The sequence below is a fragment of the Cervus elaphus genome, chromosome 20, assembly GCF_910594005.1.
Source record: "Cervus elaphus chromosome 20, mCerEla1.1, whole genome shotgun sequence".
NCBI classification, from domain to species: domain Eukaryota; kingdom Metazoa; phylum Chordata; class Mammalia; order Artiodactyla; family Cervidae; genus Cervus; species Cervus elaphus.
In genome coordinates, this window is record NC_057834.1 from 56,144,424 (window position 1) to 56,172,171 (window position 27,748).

The 27,748-nt window shown below is 39.4% G+C and overlaps 1 protein-coding gene across 3 annotated transcripts; it reads left to right on the forward strand.

Annotated features, from left to right (window-relative positions):
- DRAM2 (DNA damage regulated autophagy modulator 2) lies at positions 1-27,567 on the forward strand. 3 transcript variants are annotated; one of them, XM_043875781.1, is made up of 9 exons: positions 1-150; positions 532-588; positions 8,528-8,672; positions 12,923-12,990; positions 14,586-14,725; positions 23,907-24,084; positions 24,603-24,685; positions 26,001-26,093; positions 26,616-27,567. In XM_043875781.1, exons 3-9 carry the CDS (start codon positions 8,542-8,544, stop codon positions 26,721-26,723), a joined length of 801 nt encoding a protein of 266 aa, XP_043731716.1. In that variant the 5' UTR covers positions 1-150; positions 532-588; positions 8,528-8,541; the 3' UTR covers positions 26,724-27,567. The 3 variants fall into 3 exon arrangements, with proteins under 3 accessions (XP_043731716.1, XP_043731715.1, XP_043731717.1); XM_043875780.1 differs by lacking the exon at positions 532-588 and having other exon boundaries at positions 3-150; XM_043875782.1 differs by lacking the exons at positions 1-150; positions 532-588 and adding an exon at positions 985-1,045.
- Positions 27,568-27,748: the final 181 nt, after the last annotated feature.

Genomic DNA, 27,748 nt, shown 5'->3' on the forward strand with positions numbered 1-27,748 from the left:
GCGGCGGCGCGAGCGCGCACCTCCGGGTGGTGAGCGCGCCCCGGGACCGGCTTGGGTGCTCGGGAGCGCGCTTCGGGGCCCTGCCCCATCTCCGTTCAGCCGGCCGCCTCCGGACCCGGCGGTCCGTACTGGCAGGGTCGTCTGAGCGAGGTAGGCCAAAAAAGGGATGAGGGCCGACCCCAGGCCCAGCTAAGGAGGGGTGTATTGGAGAATGGGTTCGGGCGGGTCCGAGACGGGGATGCTGCCGGGAGCCCCACAACCCCGTGGCGGGCGTGCGAGGCGTCCAGCTTCCAGGGACCACGATGTGCGACTTGCGGGAGAGGGACCAGGTGGCAGTCGGAGCGCGGACGGACTGCTGGGGGTCCGAGTGGGGAGGAGGGGTCTTGAGTGGGTGCAGGCTGGGTTCAAGTCTCCGCGCCTCACCTTTCTGTGTGAGTTCTTGGTCTTTCCCCCTCCCCCGCACCCCTCCACGCCTCGCTTGCCCCAAAGCCCTGCCAAGCCTCCGCCTCCCACGTCTTTTCTCTGCCCCAGGCACGGGTTAATCGAGCTCTTCGTCCCAGTTCTTTGCGCCTCCGGAAGAAGGCAGCGGTGGGTGTAAATAATTCCTTGGTTTTATTTGTTTTAAGTGGTTATCGTTGCCCCAGTGGAACTGTTGTCCCAGTCCCACAAAATCTATGGTTGAGTACACCTTCCCTTTGTCACTCCCGGGCTTGGATTCCTTGGAGGGGTGGGGTAGGGGAGGAAGGTTATTGTGGTGACTTGTGTTTACCCGAAGCTCAAGTCTGCCCTGGGGTGAGCAGAGTAGTGTGTGTGTGTGTTGTGTGTATGTGTGTCTGTTAGTCGCTCAGTCGTGTCCCACTCTCTGGCACTCCCGGACCGGGGCTCGCCAGGCTCCTTCTCTCTCTATAGACTTCTTCAGGCAAGAATACGGGTAGCCATTCGCTTCTCCAGGGGATCTCCCCCACCCAAGGATCGAACCCTGGTCTCCTGCATTGCAGGCAGATTCTTTACCGTCTGAGCCACCAGGAAAGTCCAGTATAGAAAGGTAAATATTGTAGTCCTTTGTATCCTCACAACTGTGCTTACATTAGGATACATTTGTAAAACTTCGCATTTTTCCATTTCTCCCAAATTTAAGTGTATAAACCAATACTAAAATACAGCTCTAATTTTTCATGCACCACCAGATTCTCCCTCGACTTCTCTCCCTGTAATGTTTGATCCGACTTATAAAAGTGTTACTTAATTTTCTAGATTATTTAATTTTTAATCATTACTAGAATAGTATGTTTGTTAGAAGGCCAAATTAGAGTTTAGAAAAATAACCATTTACTATTTTGCTTTGCTTTGGGCATGATTCTGTGTACCTGTGGCTTTCTTTCTTCACTTGGAATATCCAGAATTTACTTTTTTATTGTCCCTGAGCAGTCACCACTTAAAGGAGACAGCATAAAGAATTCATCTTTTTACCTGTGGCATTTAAATATTGCGGAATTTAAAACTTGTAGCTGCAGTTCTGATTCAGGGATCTTCAAGGAAAGCAGAGATAAGATAGGTGAGAAATGCAAGAACATTTTGTTAAATGTTTCTGTCATTGCTATGTGAAGGCTATTCCTGCATATTTTCAGGAATCTTGAAAGGTTTCTTAAATTATTAAGCATTAAAATTCCAATTTTGCTTGGTTGGCAGTGCTTCCAGCTTTCCAGTGTGATAATACATAGGCAACAGTAGTCTTCCTCACCTTGGTGCACTTAAATTTCTCAGTGGTCCTTTGCAAACTGGTAAACCATTTGCCCAATAATCTCAGATATGCAGATAAGACTAGCCTAATGACAGAAAGCCAAGAGGAACTAAAGAGCCTCGTGATGAAGGTAAAAGAGGACTGTGAAAAAGCTGGTTTCAAACTCAACATTCAAAAAACTAACATCATGGCATCTGGTCCCATCACTTCATGGCAAAGAGATGGGGAAAAAATTGAAACAATGAAAGATTTCATTTTCTTGGGTTCCAAAATCACTGTGGATGGTGACTGCAGCCATGAAATTAAAAGATGCTTGCTCCTTGGAAGAAAAGCTATGACAAACTTAGAGTATTAAAAGTCAGAGACATCACTTTGCCAACAAAGGTCAGTGTAGTCAAAGCTATGGTTTTTCCAGTAGTCCTGTACAGATGTGAGAGTTGAACAGTAAAGAAGGCTGAGTGCCAAAGAATTGATGCTTTCAAACTGTGGTGCTGGAGAAGACTCTTGAGAGTCTTTTGGTCTCTCAAACCAGGCAGTCCTAAAGGAAATCAAACCTGAGTGTTCGTTGGAAAGACTGATGCTGAAGCTGAAGCTCTCATATTTTGGCCAGCTGATGTGAAGAGCCGACTCATTGGAAAAGACCGTGATGCTGGAAAAGATTGAGGGCGGGAGAAGAGGGTAACAGAGGATGGGATGGTTGGATGGCATCACCAACTCAGTGAACATGAGTTGAGCAAACTTCAGGAGATAGTGAAGGACAGGGAAGCCTGGCATGCTGCAGTCCATGGGGTCCCAAACAGTTGGATATGACTGAGCAGCTGAACAACAACCATTTGCTGCTGCTTTTCCTCTAAATTGTCAATTTAGATAACTGGAACCCTCAAAACCTCAGGAGATAGGAATCTAAGATGATTCAGATGTACAAGGAATTAAGAATTGTCATTCCCCATCCCTGTGGCTAATTGTGGTTGTACAGAGTTAATAAATCACCCATCATTATCATGGGGCTTCACAGGTGGCTCAGTGGTGAAGAATCCGCCTGCCAGTGCAGGGAACCCTGGAGATACAGGTTCCATCCCTGGGTCAGAAAGATCCCCTGGAGGAGGAAATGGCAGCCTACTCCAGTATTCTTGCCTGGAAAGTCCCATGGACAGAGGAGCCAGCGGTCTACTGTCCATAGAGTCACAAAGAGTTGGACATGACTTAGTGATTGAGCACGAGCATCATGAGTATTTGTATGTTTACTTTGTACTACTCTAAGGAATAGCTACTTTACAAGTCAGAATACTGAAACTCAGAGAAGCTAAGTAACTTGCCTGAAGTTGTACAGCTGGGATCTGATAAAGCTGAGATTTGCACTTATGTAAATCTCATCTTACAACTGTGTTCTTCCCATTGCATCTCAGGGACTAGTCAATGCTTTATTTGGCTTAATAATAAGCTATCATTTTTTCCTCATTGTTTTTCCTTCTGTGGGAGGGAGCTCAGTGTTCTTCATTTAATTTTATCCTTTTTGAGATCAATGAAAGGTGTCTAATGTAAGAAAGAATGAGAAAATTGATATCCCAGATTTAAAATATTATTTAATTCTATATATTATTATAAAATGCACACATATGAGCTCTTTAAAGAAAAAATTAATAGCATAGTGCTCTACCCTTGAGCAATATTGGTGCATTGACTTGAAATTTTACATGTTTTAAAGACACGTGGGTTGAAACAGCCTCTATTTTGTTTATATGTGAGTTTCAGGACTTACAAAAAGGTGCAGGTTTGGGCATATTTGACTGGTATTTTGTGAACTTTTATCTTTTACATTCTAAAAGAGGAAGAAACATTTACTGACCACCCATGAGAGCTTCTTTACATGTATTATCTCATTTACTTCTTGAATAAACCTCTCTGAAGCAGGTATTCTTTTAGAGCATTTAACAGTTAATACTAAAAGGTACCAGTATCAGTAAGTATTTAGGTTCTTCACTTGTGCTGTCAGTGTAATCCCTGTAATAGTGATCCGGCGCTGTCCAATAGAACTTTTCCATGATAATGGAAATGTTCCATATTTTCACCATCCTGTATGGTAGCTACAGCTGTGGCTTCTGAGCACTTGAAATGCATCTAGTACAACTGAGGAACTGAAAGTTTTAATTTAAATAGTCACATGTGGCTTTGTTGTTGTTATTCAGTCTCTTAAGTTATTCCATTCTTTGTGACCCCATGGACTGCAGCAAGCCAGGCTCCTCTGTCCTCCACTGTCTCCCCAAGTTTGTTCATTGAGTCTGTGACGCTGTCTAACCATCTCATCCTTTGCCGCCCCCTTCTCCTTTTGTCTTCAGTCTTCCCCAGCATCAGGAACTTTTCCAGTGAGTCAGCTCTTCGCCTGTGGCTGGTACTAACTGTATTGGACAGTACAGCCTTTGCCAATAATATTATTGTCATTTTTCAAAGGTGAAACTGGTTCAGAGAAATTAATGAAGCTTGCCCAAGTTCACACAATTTTATTTGAAGAAGTTTTTGAGCAGAAATGTATTTTAGGAAAGTTAATTTGGCAGTGCATGTAGAATGGATGGAGGGGAAGGAAAAACACAGGCCAAGAGAACTGAGAATCTTATTTGAGTGTTTACAGTGGTAACTAGGAATAAGAATGGTTGCAAATGACCAAGAGCTGCATCTTGTCACAAGAATATTGTACTGCATATCACTAGGCTGGGAAAAGGGCAAAATTTGAAGTGTGATTTCTACTGAATGTAAATTGCTTTTGCACCATTGTAAAGATGAACTACTTTAAGTTGGGGATCACTTGTACTGTTAACTGAAATAGAAAAATTGTTGGGGTTTATGGGGATTTGGTTTGGGCTATTGAGTAATTTTTATGGGCAAGTGCCTATTCTGTGCTTGAGTAGAGAAGTAGAATTCCTCATCAAGGATTTTATCCACTTCAGACACCCTCCCCAGTTTTTATACTGTCAAAGAAAATGAGGTGTAAGAGATGTGCAAGTCAGATGTTCTCAGAAGAAGGAATGTTTATTTCGAGATCCAAATGGATTAGGAAGGTTGTGTGGATATGGTATCTCAGCCCGATTTTGAAGAATAGGAAGGATTTGGACATGCACAAACAATTAAAGGAAGAGGTCGTGTGGGAATTCTCTGGTGGCCCAGTAATTAAGAGTACCAGGCTTTCACTGCCATGGCATGGGTTCAGTCCCTGGTCCAAGAACTGAGATCCCGCAAGCTGCGTGGCCAGGCCGAAAAAGTAAAATAAAATAGGCTTTCCCATTCTCCCTGGAGAAAGACAGTGCTTTCCCCAACTTTGAACAAAATGAATCATCTATCTCCACCACTCCTATGCTCTTCTCTGACTTTATCCCATACTCTAGAACTTGCCTGGGACCACAGCCTCCAACATAACTGAGATTAACACGGCCCTTGGGATTCTTGGAGAAGGAAATAGCAACCCCCTCCAGTACTATTGCCTCGAAAATCCCATGGATGGAGGAGCTTGGTGCAGGCTACTGTCCATGGGGTCGCAAAGAATCGGGCACTACTGAGCGATTTCCCTTCACTGGGATTCTGGGAGTTTTTTTTCGTTTTTTTTTAAAGAAGAGGTCATGCTACTAGCAATAGGGTGGACAAAATCTTTTGAAAATCCCTTTTGCCAAAACACCCAAATGCTGAATAAATGCCTTGTAAATGTATAGCGGTCCTCGGAGAAAAGAAGGGGAAATTCCCAGGGCTAAAAAGTTGAAGAGAGTTGACACCAGGGTAGTAAACTAATAGTGTGTCTTTTGAGGGGGCTTTGAAATAAAGTACAATTACGGATAAATGATAGGCTACCCCTGTTACCACCCAAGTTAGAGAGCGAGAATTCATAACCCTTTGACCTCCCGGATGTATAACTTCCAGAGACACCATTCATGTTATATAGTTTGTGTAGGTGATGCCTGTGTGTCAGGGGATGATTTTTTCCTAAAAAATAAAGTGTAAATATTCCCATTTGAAATTGTACAACTCGTGGACTTGGAGAACCACCTCTCCCCTCAAATCAGCCAGGACCCTCAAAAATCTACATATTCAGTGAAAGGTGGGCTAGGAAAAAATATCTCCTTCCTGGCAAAGAGGGATCACAAATTTGTTCCTTTTCAAGCCCCATAGCTCCAGGTAGGGGAATAAAGATACCACATAAGAACTTAAAACTATAGGGCCTGTCATCACTCAGATTCAAAGTTTAAATTTACTTGTATACATGGTCTGAAAAACTTGGAAGCCAAGAAATTAAAGTCAACCCAGGTTCATAATGTACCAGAGTACCTGGAAAAAATACAGACCCTCTCTGGAATGATTCACCCTTAATCTAAACCTTTTAGAATACTCCCATTAAGATCATCTAAACAGGAGCTCATAGTCAAAAATTGAAAAAAAAAAAAGTGTGCAAAGGTTGTCAGAACCAACAAATTCGAAACTAAACTCCTAAAGATTTCAAATTCAAGTTTTTAGAAGTTACTCAAAATTTATAGAAATTAAGAATTATTGTCCAGAAACATGCTGGGGAAAGTCCTATAGGAACTTCACAAGTAATTGGCATCAGGTGAAGAAGGACTGGGAGTGAACCCTGAGAGATGGGAAACAATGGCTCCAATTTACTGCCTAGGGAGAGTTCCCAAGCAAGGCACCCAATGTGAAAATGTTAGCTGCTCAGTCATGTCTGACTCTTTGCGACCCCGTGGACTGTAGCCCACCAGGCTCCTCTGTCCATGGAATTTCTCCAGGCAAGGATATTGGAGTGGATTGCCATTTCCTTCTCCCAGGGATCTTTCTGAACCAGGGATCGAACCTGGGTCTCCTGCATTGCAGGAAGATTCTTTACCATCTGAGCCACCAGGGAAGCCCCAGGGAACTAGCATGATTAACTAAATAGAAGAGTAAAATTGATGGAATGTTAAGGGATGACATGAAGAAAGAACAGAAAAGAGGAGATTATGATGATTCAGACAGGAAATTACTCAAATTGAGTGTACACTGGTGACTCGAGGGATAAAGGAAAAGAAACTTATTTAGCAAGGTTTAGATGTACATATTTAGTAGCAAGTCAGATGATCAGAGTTAAAGAGAAGTACAAGTCAAAAATGGCTGAGGTTTCATTATTTGGAAGGTCAGTCTGAGATGAGGAAGCTGAGCACTTTGGAGGATCATGGAGATAAGAGTGTAAGTTTTTACAGAGTTCATGGGGAATACTGAATTGCAGTCTCACACTATGAGAAGATACTCCTCCAAATATGAAATTATTTTCACATATGTAATAGTAATTTCTTATAATTTGAAAGTATTTCTATATTTTTAAAAATTAAATGCATGAAGATACATTAATATTTTCTAATTCATATTATTGACACCTTATTACTTACCAACATCCTCAGTCTGGAATTTAAGGGAGAAAGTGGTGATGTGTGGTATGTGTGTAGATAGGCCCTCTAAAGTTTAGTGAGAAAGATAAAACCAAACAATCAGTGTCCTTGTTGAGAAAGTAAGGGTGCCATCGGAAACAAAGCAGAAATACTCAGATGAAGCTAGAAGAGTTGAGACTTGAAATGTATAGCAGTTAACGTGTGGTAGTGGAGGAGGAGGTGTGACACTATTTGTAGCCAGACAAAACAAAGGTTCAAAGATGTGCAAGAGGGCATGACACACTTGGCAGCCTGAAAGAGATTTGCATCATGATTGGTATTAGAATGGAAAGGCCATGGCACCCCACTCCAGTACTCTTGCCTGGAAAATCCCATGGGTGGAGGAGCCTGGTAGGCTGCGGTCCACGGGGTCGCTAGGAGTCGGACACGACTGAGCAACTTCACTTTCACTTCTCACTTTCACACATTGGAGAAGGAAATGGCAACCCACTCCAGTGTTCTTGACTGGAGAATCCCAGGGACGGCAGAGCCTGGTGGGCTGCCGTTTTATGAGATCACACAGAGTCGGACACGACTGAAGTGATTTAGAAGTAGAAGCCTGAGTTTGAATACTGTCTCTACTGCAGCCCTATGACCTTGGGCAGTTCTCTTCCTCTATGATTCTGTTCTGAGGAATAAAGGAGATCATATGTTTAAGGTACTTAGTAGGCTTGCTGACACAGTAAACACTGTTTTTGTTTTGATGGTGAAGATGATGATAGCTAGGGCAGGGAACTGGGAGCAGACAGAGAAATGGCCAGAGAGGAATGTATTGAATAGATAGAGATAAGACAAGACCATAGGCCATGTTAAGAAGGAAAGAAAACTTGTAAAGGCATCTTTACGAGGGGAGGCACTGAAAGGTTCTCTGGAGGAGAGTAAAGTGGTCAGATTGGTATTTTAGAATTAGAATGCTTTTTAAAAAAAATTTATAGTAGAGTCTGGGTTGGTTGTGGTCCAGACTAAGGGAGGACCATTTAGAAGGTTATAATAATAATCTGGTCAGGAAATGATGGTGGTTTAGGTAGAGTAGTAGCGGTAAAGATGGAGAGAAGCGGTAGATTTGAGGAAACCCAAGAGGTGAAATTAATAGTCCTTGGTAATTGATTATGTGTGGAAAGATGGGGTAGAGAGATAGTGTCTGGATGCAGAAAGTGGGTGATTCCTGGTTCCATTTACTGCGAAACTGAAGGAGAGTAGGTGTCAGTAGATGGTGTGGGAATTGATCAGAAGTGAAACAGCTGAGGATGAAAGTATAATTTTGTGGGATGGAGGGGCTGAAGTAGAATAGATGAAATACTCGTGAATAATCTTACCTAATTTTTTTTTTTCTTCCCTGCCTCAGGAGACCTGTTTGAGATGTGGTGGTTTCAGCAAGGCCTCAGTTTCCTTCCTTCAGCCCTTGTAATTTGGACGGCGGCTGCTTTCATATTTTCATATATCACTGCTATAACACTTCACCATGTTGACCCTGTTTTGCCTTATATCAGGTCAGTGAAATGTATTCTTTTGTCGAGAATGGTATGTATCATTCATGTTTTAATATTGAACTCAACATTTAATTTTAACATTTTGAAATTCAAATTTTATGTTTGATATTACAAGAATAAAATCAGAAAAAGGAAGTTGTATTTGGTTCTTCCTGTGTGATAGAGAAATATGGAGACAGATGGTTAAGGTTCAGTTAGTGAATTGTGACACCTCAATGCCTGTTTTCCAAATAAGTATTCAAGGTTTCAGGAGATAGAGTTGGAATTATTTTCCCTTTACAATTCAAAAATACTAGAACAACAATAATAAGAATCTGCCTACAATGCAGGGGACTTGGGTTCAATCCCTGGGTCAGGAAGATCCTCTGGAGAAGGGTATGGCAACCCACTCCAGTACTCTTGCCTGGAGAATTCCATGGACAGAGGAGCCTGGCGGGCTACGGTCCCATGGGGTCTCAAAGAGTTGGACACGACTGAGTGACTAACAGTTTCACTTAATGGTAATGGCAAACATCAGTTGATTTGCTTACTGCATACAAGGTAATGTTCTAAGCATTTTTCTTAAATAGGTCTTAAATAATTGAATGTTTACACCCACCCTTTGAGTTAGGAACTATTACCCCCATTTGACAGAGGAAGAAATGAGGTCCAAGGAGGTTGTTTATTCAAGGGCATATGACTCAGTAATTGATGGAACCAAGATTCAGTTTGACCAGGCAAGCCATTTGATTCTAGAGACTATGATCTTACACTTTATGACATGTTGCCTAGACTTTTCTGACACACTAAGTATCTAAATTTGTTGATAATGTTTTTGAAATATCAAAACTACTTGTGATTTAAGTATGGGTACTTGATTACATGTGCTATGTCCATAATCTTTTTTTCCCAGTTATAAAGGCAATATGTGCTTATTATAACACATTTTAAACAGTACTAGAGTGATTCAGTTCAGTTCAGTCGCTCAGTTGTGTCCGACTCTTTGCGACCCCATGAATCGCAGTACACCAGGCCTCCCTGTCCATCACCAACTCCCAGAGTTTACTCAAACTCATGTCCATCGAGTCGGTGATGCCATCCAGCCATCTCTTTCTCTGTTGTCCCCTTCTCCTCCTGCCCCCAGTCCCTCCCAGCATCAGGGACTAGAGTGATTATAAAAGTGAAATTCAAAGTCTTTTCCAGTCTCCCTCTAGTTTCTGCCCCTCCAGAAATGATTAACCACTTGGTTGATTTCCCCCCAGTTTGGTTGGTTGTCATAGTTGTTTCATTTATTTGTTTGTTTACCCTCTGAAAAATAACCTTTCCAACACAGAAAATAGAGCACTTCTGAAAGGTGATAAACTCAAAGGCTAAATTTATCTGTTGAAGAGATCAGGGCAATGCCATTTCATTTATTGTTTCCACAATGGTGTGGTGTAGCACACAGGTCACCAACAGATTGAGTCTACTTTAAGAAGATTTATAAAATCCAAAAATATTGTAGAATTTAAGTTTCCAGTTGTAGGAATCATTTTGATAAGTCACCACTGTTCACCACTCTGATCAAAGGACCTGTAGCTTAAAGAGCCAGTTCATTCTCTAGTAACACCAAGAGAGCATACATATTCGTGAGTGTCTTTCATCATTTTTATTTCCCCTTAGAGAATTTGCTTTCATTTCAAAGAGCTCTTTATAATTTGAGGCCATTGAGTTCTTTATCAGAGTTTCAGTTCTCTGATGGTACTGCATGTGATAGAACACTATACACTTCCTTGTCTGTCTCTGTCCTTCTGCCTTTTAATTTTTTTTTGCTAATGAACTTAGTATTATTATCTGGAGAATTTCCTCCCACATTTTAATGTATGTAAACTCAGTGGTACTTATTTTTACTTCTCCTAGGCTCATTGTCTTCATCTGAAAAATGATAGAGTTAGATTAGATACTCTGTGAAGTTCCTTTCAGCTCATAGACCCTACCCGAAAGACTTCATTGTTACAGTCCCCCTACGACATAACCAAATATAAATTTCACTTCAGAGATAATTCACAGTTCAGAGACAATTCTGCAAGTGTGCTTCAGGTGTTCTCTTGGTTCAAGTTATGAATGTGTAGGTGGGGTGCATGAGACTAACCACTGGGCTATGAGAAGAAATTGTTAGAACGTCTATGTATTTTATATTTCAAAATATTTAAACTTTTATTTGGGAATTCCCTGGTAGTCCAGTGGTCAGAACTCCTCACTTCACTACCAAGGGCCTGGGTTTGATCCCTGGTTGGGGAACTGAAATCCCACAAACCATGCTACGTGGCCAAAAAAAGAAAAGAACTTGTATTTAATATATGCATGATAATATAAATAACATATAATAGTGATCAGATAATTTTTTTTTAATGGTATGTAATGACCACTGGGTTGAAATGCAATGCTGATGAGATGATAGGCTTGGCTATTTTTATTTGTAGGCCAGTTTGTCATTCTGATCCAGAGCACACTTAGCCAGCCATCTTGGAAGTGCATGCTGTTATTTACTTGAAAGTGAAAGTGTTAGTAACTCAGTGGTGTCTGACTCTGTGCAACCCCATGGACTGTAGCCTGCCAGGCTCGTCTGTCCATAGAATACTCCAGGCAAGAATACTGGAGTGGTTTGCTATGCCCTTCTCCAAGGGATCTTCCTGACCCAGGGATTGAACCCATGTCTCCTGCATTGCAGGCAGATTCCTTACCATCTGAGCCACCTGGGAAGCCCCATAATTTATTTACTTATGGGTAATCTAAAACAGGAGCATCATTTGGAATACCACAGTTAAAATTATGGATTTTTTTTTTTCTAATTTATTTTTATTTTTGGGCAATAACCATGCAGCATGTGGGATCTTAGTTCCACGACCAGGGATCAAACCCATGCCTCCTGCCTTGGAAGCACAGAGTTTTAACCATTGGCCCACCAGGGAAGTTCCATGGATTTTTTTCTGATTATAAGAATAATACATATGCATTTATTCTTGAAAATTTGAAAGGTAGAAGCAAAGACAATCCCTGCTCCCTGAAGATGATCAAAGAGTCGCAAAATCATTTGTGTCTCTTAAGAGAGTAGAGTGGGAAGGAGCAATCCTTAGAATCCGTATTTGATACTTTACTTTCCTAAACCTGATCCAAATATTCACGAGATATTATTGATAATCCGTATTTGATACTTTACTTCCCTAAACCTGATCCAAATATTCATGAGATATTATTGATTCCTTAGCAGATATGACTTTCCTCTTTTTTTAAATTATGTTTATCAAGGTTGAGATCTTTATTATCTCTTTCCTATATTACTTCAATTTGAGGATAAAGACTTTGTCTTTTTAATCTTTTCAGTAGTTTGAGGAAAGGGGAAGGAACTAACATTCACAGAGTGTCTTCTGTGTGCCGGCAGCTATGCTAGATACTTTGCATGCATGACCACAGTTTCATTTCCTTATGTTGACCTGGTGAGTCTGGGAAGGAATTGATAGCCCCATTTTTTAGATAGAGGACAACCGTGGGTATACATAGAACATACTCAAGGTTCCCCAGTTAGTAAATAGAGGGCCGTTAATCAGGATCTATGCATTTCACCCTCACTGAAAGACAGGCATGTAAACAGACACATTGCAATACAGTGTGATCTGTGATTTTAATAGAGGTCTGGAGTGGAAGCTGTGTGAGTCAGCTAGGATGTAGAGAGGAGAGAACTCAAAACTGGCCTTGAGTGGAGTCTCCAGAAGGGCAAAGGCAAGGGCTTTGTCTCTTTTATTTCCACAGTGTTCTTGTCCCTAAAATGCTGTCTGACAATCCTGTTAGATGCTTGATAAATATTTCTAAAAAGTAATCAAGAAACAATTAGGTGTTAATTATAGGCAGAGAACAACAGATGGCCAAGGAGTCTGAAAGGATCTTTGGTGTTTAGGGAATATTCAGGTGTGACAGATAAACATGGTGTCTGACTGATGTAAGTTAGTAATGCAGCCTCAACATGACAAGGATAGCTATTTTATCCATTTATAGTGAATTCTATTATGTGAAAAAGAAACAACCTTAAGTGATATGTGAAAAAAGTGAACGTCAAATGTTGAGTCCTGAAATTGTCATGTTCTCATTATAAAATTAAGGGTTGAGTCATGGAATTTATAAAACGGTAAAGGATTTGAAATAACCTCTTTTGTTTCTTATCCATTAGAAGAAATACACATGTATATCTAAGTCTAATATGAGAAATCCTCATACCTATTTTTTTTTTCTTCTAGTGACACTGGTACAGTGGCTCCAGAAAAATGCTTGTTTGGGGCAATGTTAAATATCGCCGCAGTTTTATGTAAGTAGTAAGAATGATTTTGGGATGCCCTTTTATTCTTCAGTACTATTGAGTTATTTGTTTTACTTGCTAGTTACATTGAAGGAGAGTTATCACTAAATTATTGATGACAGATATGTTTCTTTTAAAGTAAAAACAATGTCTAGAAATGCTAAATTATGGAAATAAATCTTTTAAAAGTATCTATAGAGCTATTTGACTACTCATGCACATAGAAGCTGTAAAGTATAACTAAATATTCCTTGAGTCTTAAGGGGATTTCTTAAGCAACCAGTGGAGGACAAGGAGCTATCAACACACTGACCACAACTAACCTCAACAAAATTCCTTTAAGATAAACAATTGAGAAGTTTGAGAATAGCTGTGAAACTCTGTTTTATTTTTGAGCAACATTCTAATGCCAAAGAAATGGAGTTCTACTATGCTATTTTACATTCCTTTCTCTTTTTTTTTTTGAGCTAATTTTTTATTAATGGTTTACTAAAATAATGCTTTTTCCACCAATTGTGATTGTTTTAAATATTTGCATTTTTCCATATCATGTTTATTATTTGCTCAGGGCAATCACTTAAGTTAAATTATTTCAGTGTACAGAAGTTCATCTTAACTAAAGTTTTCAAAAATATGTCTCTACAAAAGTATATCTCTGTTATGTTTCCTACACTTTCAGTTCTTTGGCAATATTTTTTCAGTGGAAGGTTTAATTTGACCCTTGACCAGTTAGGACAGTCAAGTGGGGTTTTGTTTTTTTTTTCCTGTGTTACTGACCCCAGTATCTGATTGAGCCAAGTTGTAGCAATTTGAATTGAAATGAGAGTGAGGCAAATAATCCTTTGGTGTTTTTTGCCTATGTCTATCTTATCCATATTCTTCAAACTAATTACTTTAGACTTTAATGCTAATCATATGTAATGGTTTGAGTGAAGTCGCTTTAGTTATATCTGACTCTTTGGGACCCCATGGACTGTAGCCTGCCAGGCTCCTCTTTCCATGGGATTCTCCAGGCAAGAATATTGGCGTGGTTGCCGTCCCCTCCTCCAGAGGGTCTTCCTGACACAGGGATCCACGTCTCTTATATCTCCTGCATTGGCAGGTGTGTTGTTTACCATTAGCACCACCTGGGAAGCCCCCAGTTTGTGTTTTATATAACATTTATTACTAGAGATTTTCAGAAAACATCAAACTCATCTCTTAAATTTTTCCAAAATATTTTTAACATGAGGCCCACAGGAAGCAAAGAACTTGCTCAGTCACACAGAGATAATAGTAGTTTTACAGTACAATCTTAAAAGTTCTGTAGAAACTACAGCTGGTTTTTTGCTTGTTTTGTTTTTTCTTCTCTCCGATTATCTTTAAAAGGAAACTATGTTTCTTGAGACTTCCCTGGTGGTCTAGTGGTTAAGACTGAGCTTCCAATGCAGGGGGCATGGGATTGATCCCTGGTCAGGCAACTAAGATCCCACATGCAGGGGGGTCAAGGGGTGGAGTGGTGGTGGTGGGGGGGATTCCATGTTTTTAGATACCACTGACTTTTGTGAGCTCTTTATTCCTTAGTTATTTATTACTTTTTTGTTTTTCCAATTGTCTTTTCCCAGGCATTGCGACCATTTATGTTCGTTATAAGCAAGTTCATGCTCTGAATCCTGAAGAGAATCGAATCATCAGATTAAATAAGGCTGGCCTTGTACTTGGATTACTGAGTTGTTTAGGACTTTCTCTTGTGGCAAATTTCCAGGTTTGTGTTTTAACTCAGCATAAGTATTTTCCTGAAGTCGCAAAAAGTCAGACACGACTGAGCGACTGAACTGAACTGGACATAAAAATACGTGCTAAAAAAGAAAACCTAAAGATCAAGTTACATAATCCAAATAGATATTAGAGTAATGCTTGCTGCTATAACAAAGTCCAAAATTTTAGTGCCTTAACACAATCGAAGTTTATTTTTTACATAGATGCATCACATGCTGGTATTTTTGGTTGGTAGATGGCTTACCTTCCACAGTGATTTAAGGTCCACACTGCCCATCTTTGGGCCTTGCAAATCCTTAAGACTCTTTTGACATCTGCATCTAGCAGCCTGAAAGAAAGAGAACATGAAAAATTCACACCTGCTTCGTAAAAACTTTGACCTGGCAGTGACTCACATCATTCTACTCACATTCCATTTTGCTAGATACAAGAAAGGCTGGGAAGTAAAATCTTGCTGGGCAGCAGTTCCCAGGGCAACTCTATACTATGGGAGGGATACAGAAATTTGTGTGGACAGCTAGTTAGCTGTCTACCACAAATACAGTCCTGCCTTCTGTAGTTGGTTTGTATAGCTCAGTGTTTAAACATGTGTTTGGTGGTTTTTAGTATTTGGATAGTGATTCTTTGCTCCAGTTGTCCTGTGATCAATTTAACAATATCTCTCATCACTGTATAGTAAAAATGGATTGCAAAGTGACCTTCACATTTAACATACTACTTCTGTTAGTATCTGATACTTTTTTATAGAACCCAGTGAATTCCAGTGGGAGTTCCTAATGGCACCCATGCAAAACTGCCTTTCTCCCTTAATCTCCTTCAGCCATTAAAACAGTTTATATTTGTATACATTCTTTATTTTCAGCTTCCATTCTAATTCACGTTCATCACAAGGGTCTCACTGACCTTGTAACTTTCAAATTACTTTTTCTCTTGATAATATGTATTTTCATGCACCTTTGGACCTGTTGAATGAATGTGCTCTACACCTTTTACTTATGGCTTCATTGCCTGTTTATAAGCAAACCCTGTAGCATTACTCACATAGCAAACAGTTCTCCTTCCTTCCTTTCTAATGTAAACTTTCACTGCTTATTTAAAATGGTGAGTTAATTCCTCTTTCTCTTCTCCCCACTTCTCTCTTGCAGAGACAAACTCTAGTTAATTCATATAGGAATAATTGTACACAAACCAGGTCTACAAAGGAGTTATAGGTGCAGAGCTTAAATTGGAAGAGAGGCAAGCACCTTATTTTAAAGTAGGGACTTGTTGGTTTTATCTCTTAAATATTTCTTGAAATCATCTGCGTCTCCATTTTTTTTTTCCGACTGTCTCTACCATCTCCTTCTCAACCAGTTTAGATTTCAGCACCTCTCCTCTGGATTACTGCCATAGCCTCCCTGATAGTTCTTCTGCATTCAGTGTTATATCCCTTTAATTTGATGCTGCAGCCAAAGTAATCTTTTAGAAATATCTGTACACCTCATTCCTGTTTCCTTGTACCTGTGCTTAAAGCTCACGGGTCCAAGGTCACTTGAAAAGAGAAAATCAAGAGAGGAAAAAAATAATTTGTTAAACTGCCAAGCTGCTTAATTAATCAAAAGGTCCTGTGTGATCTGACTGCTGTCTACCTGTATAGCCTCATGCTGCATCATTGCCCCTCCTTATATTATACATAGCAGGGGTCTTTCTGTGTTCCTTAAATAAGACAGGGTTACTTAACTCTGATTCATACACTGTTTCTGCTGTTGCACATGCTACAAACCAAGCCTAAATAGATGTAGGCAGACTTTATTTCTTGAGGGCAGTCTTTTTTGTCAGTAGATTTCCTCTTGTAAATTTCAGGTTTTCTTTCTTTGTGTTCTCTGACCCTCTGGAAACTAATTCTTTGCAGCACTTCTGGTAGTATAATCTTTTGTTTATGTTTTTTAAATTTACTTTTATTTTTTAAGTTGGTATATTTCTCCATTAAGTATAGCTCAGTGGTTTCATTCACCATTGTATACCCAGCACCTAACATAGTACTTAGCACAGACATGCTTTCATACTAAGTATTAATATTTAGTAACTTATTGAGAGGGGTTAAGGGAACTAAGCAGGATGGATAAAAAAATTCCCTGTGACTGCTGTGATTGTCTGCATTTAAAGAGACCTAATAATTGCAATATGGCCTTTGACAACTCTTGACTTAAAAAAGTACATTATTTAATTTCTTTGAAAACAAGTGTGTATAAAAGCATCCAGCAAGGGAATTCCCTAGTGGTCTGGTGGTTAGGGCTCTGTGCTCTCACTGCCAAAGTTTTTGTATGTGTGTGCTCCGTCACTCAATCGTGTCCAGCTCTCTGCGGTCCCAGGGACTGTAGCCAGCCAGGCCCCTCTGTCCATGAAATTTTCTAGGCAAGAATACTGGAGTGAGTTGCCATTTTCTGCTCCAGGGGATCTTCCCGACCAGAGATTGAACCCACATCTCTTGCGTCTCCTGCATTGGCAGACAGATTCTCTTTCAGAGGGCTTGAGTTCATTTCCTGGTTGTAGAACTAAGATCCTGCAAGTGTACAGCCAAACAATCAAAAAAAAAAAAAATGCAGCAAACCAAATATGTGTCCTCAGTGTTTAGGAATTTTTCCCATCCTAGTGTGTTGACTGAAATAAAAATATACCGTGTGAGAGATGTGAGTTACAGTTTTATTTGGGGACTTATGAGGGCTTCCCTTGTGGCTCAGCTGGTAAGGAATCTGCCTGCAATGCAAGAGACCTGGGTTCAATCCCTGGGTTGGGAATATCTGCCGGAGAAGGGAAAGGCTACCGACTCCAGTGTTTTGGCCTGGAGAATTCCACAGAGTATACAGTCCATGGGATCGCAAAGAGTTGGACATGACTGAGCGACTTTCACTGAGGATGATAGCCTGGAAGCATTCTCTGAGATAGCTATAGGAAACTGCTCCAGAGAAGTTAAGGGGACTCCCATCAGCATATATGTGACGCTGGAGAAAGAGTACATTCCGTCAAACACACGTCTCATAGAAAGTTGCTGCTAGTCATAAGGCAGGACTATCTAAGTAAGTGCTTTTCTAAGTATGAGAGGATATAAGAATTTGGGTTCCTAAAATTATCTCTTGAAAATTATCTTTGAAGGCCTGTTCTGCCAGTTTCTCCCAGCACACAGAGGGCCTCATTCATGGGCTCTGCCCTGAGCTCTGTTCAGAGTGTGTTGAAGATCAGTGATTACCAGGGCTAATCCCTATAGGGCCAGACGGTGAGTGACATTCTTTAGTTGACCCTAGAAAAATTTATCCTCAAGGAAACTTGGAAGGGATAACCAGGCAGGAATCTATATTGATTTTCTAGAGCTGTCATAACAATACCATAAGCTGGGTATTAAAAAATAAGAGAAATTTATTCTCTCAGAGTTCAGGAGGCCAGAAACCTGAAATCAAGGTGTTAATAGGGTTGGTTCCCTTTTGGGGGCTCAGAGGGAGAATCTATTCCATGCCTCTCTCTCAGCTTTTAAAATTCTTGGCATTTCTTGGCTTGTGGTGGCATAACTGTAATTTATGCCTCTGTTGTCACATGGCATTCTCCCTTCCTAGAAAATTTATCTTCAAGGAGACTTTGGAAGGAATGTCATTCAGTTCAGTCGCTCAGTCGTGTCCGACTCTTTGCGACCCCATGGACTGCAGCACGCCAGGCCTCCTTGTCCATCACCAACTCCTGGAGTTTATCCAAACTCATGTCCATTGAGTTGGTGATGCCATCCAACCATCTCATCCTCTGTCGTCTCCTTCCCCTCCTGCCTTCAATCTTTCCCAGCATCAAGGTCTTTTCAAATGAGTCAGCTCTTCACATCAGGTGGCCAGAGTATTAGAGTTTCAGCTTCAACATCAGTCCTTCCAATGAACACTCAGGACTGATCTCCTTTAGGATGGACTGGTTGGATCTCCTTGCAGTCCAAGGGACTCTCAAGAGTCTTCTACAACACCACAGTTCAAAAGTATCAATTCTTTGGTGCTCAGCTTTCTTTGTAGTCCAACTCTAACATCCATACATGACTAGTTTTTAAGTTTCATTAAAACTTTTAGGTGAAGATTACAGGGTATTCAATACATGGTTTATAATTTCTGTGGCAAACATTTGCCCCTGACCACACATATACCTCTATAATTTCTCTTGTCTTTGTCAAGGAGTATATTTTTGTCTCTGCTAAATGATATATATTTTTTTTCTTTTTGTTAAAGATTTATTTATTTATTGGCCGTGTCGGGTCTTTGTTGTTGTGTGAGGGCTTTCTCTACTTGCAGTGATTGAGGGCTGCTGTTTAGTTGCAGTGCACAGGCTTCTCATTGCAGTGGCTTCTCTCATTGTGGAGCACGGGCGATAGGGTGCATGTAGGCTAAGCAGTTGTGGCCCACAGAATCAGTTGCTCCATGGCATGTGGGGTCTTCCTGGGCCAGGGGTTGAACCAGTATCCCTTGCATTGCAAGCAGATTCTTAACCACTGGAGCACCAGGGAAGTCCTAAATGATATATTTTTAAAGAAGATAAAATTGTGACTTTTGTGGTACATGTGTCAAAGATTGCATTTAATTTATTAATTAATGAGAGGAATAGTGGATACTGCAAACCGCTTCAAAAAGAAGTCAAAGTACCACACAACTATAAGTCAGAAAAGGAATGCTCAAATGAATTTACAAATAGATTCTAAACTAACAAAACTGGTCATTATTCACAAAGTGAAAGTCAGTTGCATTCAGGAGGACACAGTATGCCTTTCTATTCACATTGATTACTTGTGTTACTATGCATTTTCAATAAGTTAACTTTTATATCTATACATAATGTCTATCATACAAGTTCTCTCTTCAAAATAGCCTAATCAAAGCCAAGTACAATTAACATTTCTATAGAATCATTCCCACAGGCGATAGCATACTATTGAAAGGGTATCTGTTGCCCATTTCAAGATCTTTTGCTGTTTCCCTAGTCTCTAAATGACAAAATTAAATGGATTAAGCCAAAGTACTGTCAGTTAAAACCAGCTTTATACACCTCCATTCTGATTATAAACATAGTGGTGAATGCTGTCCATTCTTTTTCTTTTAACTACGGGATTTTGTTGATGGAACTGTGTGCTGATCACATGTGGGCATTGATCAGACTATATCTGTATTTAGCTTCATCAATATGTGAATGAAAAATGTTGCCTGCCACGTCAGTAAACAAAGGATATCGCAGTCATCAAGCCCCTACAGCTGTCCCCAGCAGTGAGCCTTGAGAAAACTCAGGATGGAGACAGATGGGCTCCCAGCTGCCAAGCCTGCAGCCACTGCAGCCACCGCCCAGCAGTGCACCCTGAGGGGACTCAGGATGGGGACTGGACACTGGACCTAGATAGCTAAGGTGCTTATCAAAGGAATGATTTCAGTGAGCCCAGGCTCTTGCATCTTTCCATATATAGAAAAGCACAAACTAAGTTGAGATATCTGGTTTTCTTTAATTAATAGTAGCCATCTTTGTTGCAGAACTCCTTACCTCTTCAGGACAGTTTCTTAGAGCTACCTGAGAGGCTGCCTCCTGGTCTTGAAGTCTTCAGAAAGTCTTCCAAATAAAATATAACTCTGAAGGTGGCTCAGACGGTAGAGAATCTGCCTGCAGTGCAGGAGACCTGGGTTTGATCCCTGGGTTGGGAAGATACCCTGGAGGAGGGTATGGCACTCCAGTATTCTTCCCTGGAGAATCCCCGTGGACAAGGAGCCTTGTGGGCTACAGTCCACGGGCTCACAAAGAGTTGAACATGACTGAACAACTAAACACAGCACACACTCAACTTTTATCTTGTGCATGTTTTTCAGTCAGCAAATATATTTGAGAATATTTTTAAGGAGAAAAATCCTGCTTTTAGCCCTAAGTCAATTTCATTTTTGCAGCCTTTATCGATATACAGTGGTAAATTCACATGAACCAAGAAGATACTACCATTTTGTATTGTTTTATGGGTGCTGAATTTTTTTTTTCTTTGTGACCCAAGGTGATAGTAACAATGATTTTTTTCCCTTCCCAGTGCTCATAACTTACTGCCAGTTAAAACATCCCAAACCTTATCAAAGTAGCACTTTCTCCAAAGGAATCCAAATAACTTGTTATCTTTATTTCTCTATACTTGAGACTTCTTACACCTTCAGCTAAAAAAAGTAGACTGTATGTGAATCAGCATAGTTGATTGTGGAAGGACAGAACCAACCCCTCACCTAATCTCTCTTCTGTTACCTTAGTCATACCCTCTTTTTTCTTTTAATTTAGATTTTACTTTTTAACTTGTAATGTAATTGGTTTACAATGCTGTGTTAGTTTCTGCTGTACAGTGAAGTGAATTAGCTATGAAAGTGTAGTCACTCAGTCATGTCCCACTCTTTGTGACCCCATGGACTGTATATAGTCCACCAGACGCCTCTGTCCATGGAATTCTCCAGGCAGGAATATGGGAGTGGGTGGCCATTCCCTTCTCCAGGACATCTTCCCAACTCGGGGAATCAAACGCAGATCTCCCACATTGCTGGTAAGTTCTTCACCATCTAAGCCACCAGGGATCATATCCCCTCTCTCTTGGACCTCGCTCCCCTCTCCTTCCCCCGCCACCCTGCATCCCTCGCATGTAGGTCATCACAGCACCAAGCTGAGCTCCCGGGGCTACACAGCAGGTTCCCATTAACTGTCTGTTTTACACATGCCAGTGTATATATGTCAGTCCCATTTTGTCTCAGTGTGTCCTGCCTTCCTCTTGCCCATTGTGTCTACATGTCCATTCAAGATTCTGCATATATGTGTTAATATACGATATTTATTTTTCTCTTTCTGACTTACTTCACTCGATATGACAGACTCTCGTTCCAACTATGTCTCTACAAATGACCGTATTTCATTCCTTTTAATGGCTGAGTAATATTCCATTGTGTATTTGTGTCACCTTTTATTCATCCATCTGTCAGTGGACATTTAGGTTGTTCCTATGTCCTGGCTATTGAAAATAGTGCTGCAATGAACACCGGGGAGTCATACCCTCATGCCACGTGCTGTGTAATATCTTGTCAACCAAGTGACACAGACAGCGTCAGTTTAGAAAACTGTATTAGGTTGCTACAAAAGTAATTGTGGTTTTGCATTGTTGAACTTTGCTGTTTGATATTGGAATACATTCTTAAGTAAATATGATTATGTTATACACTGTTTTAATGCACATTTCTCACTTTTTTTTTTTGCTAATGACTTAGTACTTGCTGTTTATTTTATATTTATTTTAGACTAGGGAAATGATGTTAGACAAAGCAAATTTGAACAATTTTCTTATTCAAGTTCAAAATGGGTCGTAAAGCAGTGGAGACAACTTGCAACATCAGCGCATTTCACTCAGGAACTGCTAAGGAACATACATTGCAATGGTGGTTCAAGAAATTTTGCAAAGGAGACGAGAGCCTTGAAGATGGGGAGCACCATGACTGGCTGTTGGACGTTGACAACAACCAATTGAGAGGATTATTGAAGCTGATCCTCTTACAACAACACGAGAAATTGCCAAAGAACTCAATGTCAACCGTTCTATTGTCGTTCAGCATTTGAAGCAAATTGGAAAAGTGAAAAAACTCAATAAGTAGGTGTCTCATGAGCTGACTGCAAAAAAAAAAAAAAATCATCATTTTGAAGTGTTGTCTTCTCTTATTCTATGTAACAGCAAACCATTTCTCAATTGGATTGTGATGTGCAATGAAAAGTGGATTTCATACAGCAGTGGGCAACGACCAGCTCAGTAGCTGGACTGAAAGGAAGCTCCAAAGCACTTCCCAAAGCCAAACTTGGTCATGGTCACTGTTTGGTGGTCTGCTTGCTGCCTGTCTGATCCTCTACAGCTTTCTGAATCTCAGCAAAACCATTATATCTGAGAAGTATGTTCAGCCAATAGATGAGATGCTCTGAAAACTGCAATGCCTGCAGCTGGTTTGGTCAACAGATAGGGCCCAGTTCTTCTCCACTACAGCATCCAACTGCACATTGCACAACCAACACTTCAAAAGTTGAACAAATTGAGCCATGAGGTTTTGCCTCATCCGCCATATTCACCTGACCTCTCGCCAACTGACTACAACTTCTTCAAGCATCTTGACAACTTTTTGCAGGGAAAATGCTTCCACTACTAGCAGGAGGCAGAAAATGCTTTCCAAGAGTTCATTGAATCTCAAGGCAAGGATTTTTATGCTACAGGCATAAACAAACTTATTTCTCATTGGCAAAAATGTGTCATTGTGATGGTTCTTATTTTGATTAATAAAGATATGTTTGAGCCTAGTTGCAGTGATTTAAAATTCACAGTCCAAAACCACAATTACTTTTTCACCAACTAATACTTCAACCAAAGGCTTTGATAATAGAATTTTTTTGGAGCTACTGTCATCACTTTTAAACAGGGGCATATATAGTAAAAAGTAAAATGTAGATGGATATTAATGAGAGTAAGGCAAAGGAAAACAATAAATTCAAAAGCAAAGAGTAAGGTAACAGAGAAAAAATTTGCAATTTATGCTAATCCCTTATTGTGTAATTTATCAAAACAAGTCAAACTAGAAACAAGACTGTTTTAATTTCTTGAACCTTTAAATTGTATTTAGATTTTATTTAGATTTAAGTTGATACTCCTTGCCTCCTGCATTCCCAACCATCTTAGTTCTCTTTACTTTATTCTACTCTTCTTCTGTAACCCGTATCACTATTTAACATATATGGAATTATTTCTAAAGTTTATTTTTTATTGTTTGTGTTCCTTCACTTGAATGTAAGCTTTGAGGGCCAAATTTTTATCTGATTTGTTTATTCATATATCTGAATGCTTAGAACAGTAGCTTGACACATAAGAGGCACCCAAATAAGCATGATTAAATGAGTAAATGAGTAATTACTCTCATGTTTTCACTAGTGGCATGTGAAGTAATTTGGATGACTGTAATTTTCAGGTTTATGCTGAGTCCTGAGAGAAGATTATCTCAGGAAATAATCTGTAGACTCTGCATAGCTTTCCTACTCAGCAAATGTCCTGTTGAATTTGCTGGACTTGTGTTTTTAAATATTGTGTTTGTGATGCTTTTGGAGTTTCTTTTATTGACTTATTTCTTCCTTTTACCTCTCAGAAAACCACCTTTTTTGCTGTACATGTGTGTGGAGCTGTGCTCACATTTGGTGTGGGCTCATTATATATGTTTGTTCAGACTATCCTTTCCTACCAAATGCAGCCCAAAATTCATGGCAAACAAGTCTTCTGGATCAGATTGTCATTGGTTATCTGGTGTGGAGTAAGTGCATTTAGCAGTATCCTTTGCTGTAAAATGTGGCTACCCTTGAAAGGGAATTGAACAACAAAGTTTAAGTGAAAATTGTTGACGTATTGTAAACAGGCCTTTTGTGGGTGAGCTTCTTGGTTTACTAAGTCCTAAATTAATTTGAATCATGAAATTCAGATTTTTACTTGGGACTTGGTAATTGAGTGAGAAGCAAGGATAATGTCTAGCCTAATCATACTCACTTCAAAAACAGGAAAGATGAGTTGATGCCCTCCTTAAGAACAACTGTTAGCAAAAGCTTATGATAGAACTAAGAATTTATTGAGCAGAGAGAGACTGACTCTGCAAAGCATTTCATAATAATCTGGGCACATTTTAAATTTTACTAATGCCATGTAATGTGAAGTCTTTAAGAAAATGGTTTTGGGCCTTGGAAACAAATATATGTGTGGTCCTTTTAGATATTTGAAGATATTTGTTTTTAATTTTGAATTAAACTTACAGGTCTTCCTTGAGGTTCTTCCTTGACTTATTTCTTTTTATTAGTGCTGACTTGCTCATCACTTTTGTACAATGGCAGTTTTGGTGCTGATATAGTACAGAAACTCCATTGGAACCCTGAGGACAAAGTAAGAACTGAGAGGCTATAAAACTTAGTTTTATGTTAAGGATGACTGTTTTGATTGATTTTGATATATTTTTCATTTCACTACTAACAATGAAACTTTTTCAGTAGAATAATCAGTAATGTATTATTATTTTCTATAAATGATAGAGTTTGTGTCAAACCCATTCTATATGCTTCTGTCTCTTTGTGATCTGTGAATGTTTTTATGACCTGAAGAGAACTGTGATGGCAGAGTTTTCTCAGAAATTGATCCCTCTAAATGTGGATATAGTATGCAGTATATTCGACTGACCTAGAAAAGGGAATGGCAATCCACTCCGAGTATTCTTGCTTGGAGAATTCCATGGACAGAAGGCTAAAGTTCATGGGGTCGCACAGGGTGGGACACAACTTAGTGACTGAGCATGCACACATACTCGTCCAAAATCTATTATTTAATAGAATACTTGTTTTCAAGTTAAAAAAATTACTTCTATTTTTTGTTATCTGGAAGTTTGTTATTATGGACTCTGCATTTGGATTCCAATATAGTGGATATCTGAATGGAGATAGTATCTTTGATCCTGAGAAAAAGGGAGGTGGGGCATATACTTGAGTGGGTAATACAATGAGTTTATCTATTTTCACAAACCACTCAGGTGGCATTTTATTTTAAATTAAATATAGGAATCAGCCCTAGAAAGGACATGATTGTGAAAATGATTAAATGAAATAATTTACTAGATAATCCTAATCAGAATCCATATTTTAATGCTCAAAATGTAGTATCAAGTTTGTCATGAGCATTTTTTGCATGTGTGCATGTTCAGTTGCTCAGTCATATCCAACTTTTTGGGACTCTGTCGACTGTAGCCTGCCAGGCTTCTCTGTCCATGGAATTTTCCAGGCAAGAAGACTGGAGTGGGTTGCCATTCCCTTCCACAGGGGATCTTCCTGCCCCAGGGATCGAACCCGCATCTCCCGCATTGCAAGTGGATTCTTGACCACTGAGCCACCTATTAACCTGAGCATTGTTTACTTAAACTTTTTTAGTGGCATTTAATGTCTCATGACTTTGGAAAAGGCAGTGACTTCTTGGTTGTAGAGTTACGTTCTTCTGTTCTTAGTTATTTGAATGAAAATTTTACTTGCTATAAATGAAAATGTGATAGGTCATTTAGGATGTCTCTAATTCTTTAATTCTAGAGATATGTTAAATAAATCAGGGGTTGATATTTCAGAATACTGATTGGTTTATAAATGTTACAGGTTTTTTATTTGAGGTAATATGAGTGAAATTTCACAGAACTGTTTTTTTGTTGTTGTTGTCACTTAAGGGTTATGTGCTTCACATGATTACTACGGCAGCAGAATGGTCTATGTCACTTTCCTTCTTTGGTTTTTTCCTGACTTATATTCGTGATTTTCAGGTAAGAAAATATAGAATTAGATACATGCTGTCAGACTTCCTTTGAAGGAATAAGAAACTTTCTATAGGCAACTCTCTCACCTTTTCAAAAATAAACCTCTTAAGCAGTGAGCCCAAAGAGGAGCTTTTAACGTGATTTGTTTCTGTGCTTTGAGAAATAGTGTTCTGTTCGCAAGGTTAAGCCTTGAAAATAGGGTTGTAAAACAATCAAATTTGCAGATATTCTCTCAGAGAGTTTTTATCAACTCAGGCTACATTTATATAGGCTATCCTCAACATTTAGTTTTATTGATTCTTCATAGAAACCTGAGAAAACCAAGGAACTTCTGAGGAAAGAAACTTATTTTTCCCAATTCTGTTGGTACTACACATGATACTTTTGGCAGTACAACAGCCGTCTCTCTCTTGTTCCTCATTAGAATTGGTTTACATTCCTGATCCCAAGATATTCCCAGAGTATATTGAATATGTGATCTGTCTTTAAGGAGCAAACTTCTATATGTAATTTTCTTTTCTGTTCCAGAAAATTTCTTTACGGGTCGAAGCCACTTTACATGGATTAACTCTTTATGACACTGCTCCTTGCCCTGTTAACAATGAACGAACATGGCTACTTTCCAGAGATGTATGATGAAACGACAAAATATACCTTTGGTGATTATGATTCTCAGGGATTGGGGAGATATTCATGAAAGTTACTTACTCTGCTCTGAAATTTTCAACCATTTAATCAAGGCTGACAGTGACATGAAAGAATCCTGATAATCAAGAGACGTGAATTAAGACATTTGATGTTATTTTAAAGGATGTCTTCAAGAGGATCATGTAAAAACATTTATGCCTATACTTTTTTAGCCCAGAAAGTAAAACCAAAGGACTACAAAATTGTATATTTTTTTCTACTTTTTCTTTTCTTTTTTTTTTTAAAGAGAAACAACCAGATGTGCACCAAGCAGTCTGCAAAATCCAACTTTTCACATTTTTAAAACCATTAACATTCATGTTTTGTTTGGATCACTTATGTAAGAGAAATGTTTCAGGACCCCAAATAATCGCAATGCTCAACAGCTCCTTTAGAATTGGGTTCTGAAGTAATAGTTTTACATTTCATATAGTCTTTATAAAATTTATTTCTTCTGGAATCCAACTTTAAAGGGAAGTAGACCTGAATTCACATGAGCACTTTAATTGCTTAAGCTTTGCACAGGATAGTCTGTGAATATTGATTTGATTCCTGCCACAAGGCCAGATACTATGCTAAATGGTCTGTCATACATGCTTGCTCTCACTTGTTTCGTGAAGCTTAGTCTCAGATGTGAAATTTTAATTACTAATGAATGAGAAAAATAGCTGTAGGTAAATGTACTCCAGTTGCATTTTGTATAAAACAGTGGTTAATGTTCCTACACAAGGCTGAGAAGTTTGTGAATAACAGCAAGTATAATTATATAAAATAAAAGTCACCTCAAACTGCACTCAAGAATTTCTTAAGATTTCATTTATAGCAAATTATAATTATTTGAAAAAGAAACCTTGAACAGATGTTGGACATTGTTTAATGGGATGTGATCTTTGTAGAACCCCAATTCTAAAGGATAGAAACAGCAATCCAGAAAAACTAGGTGCAGAATAATTATGATACATGCACCCACCAAA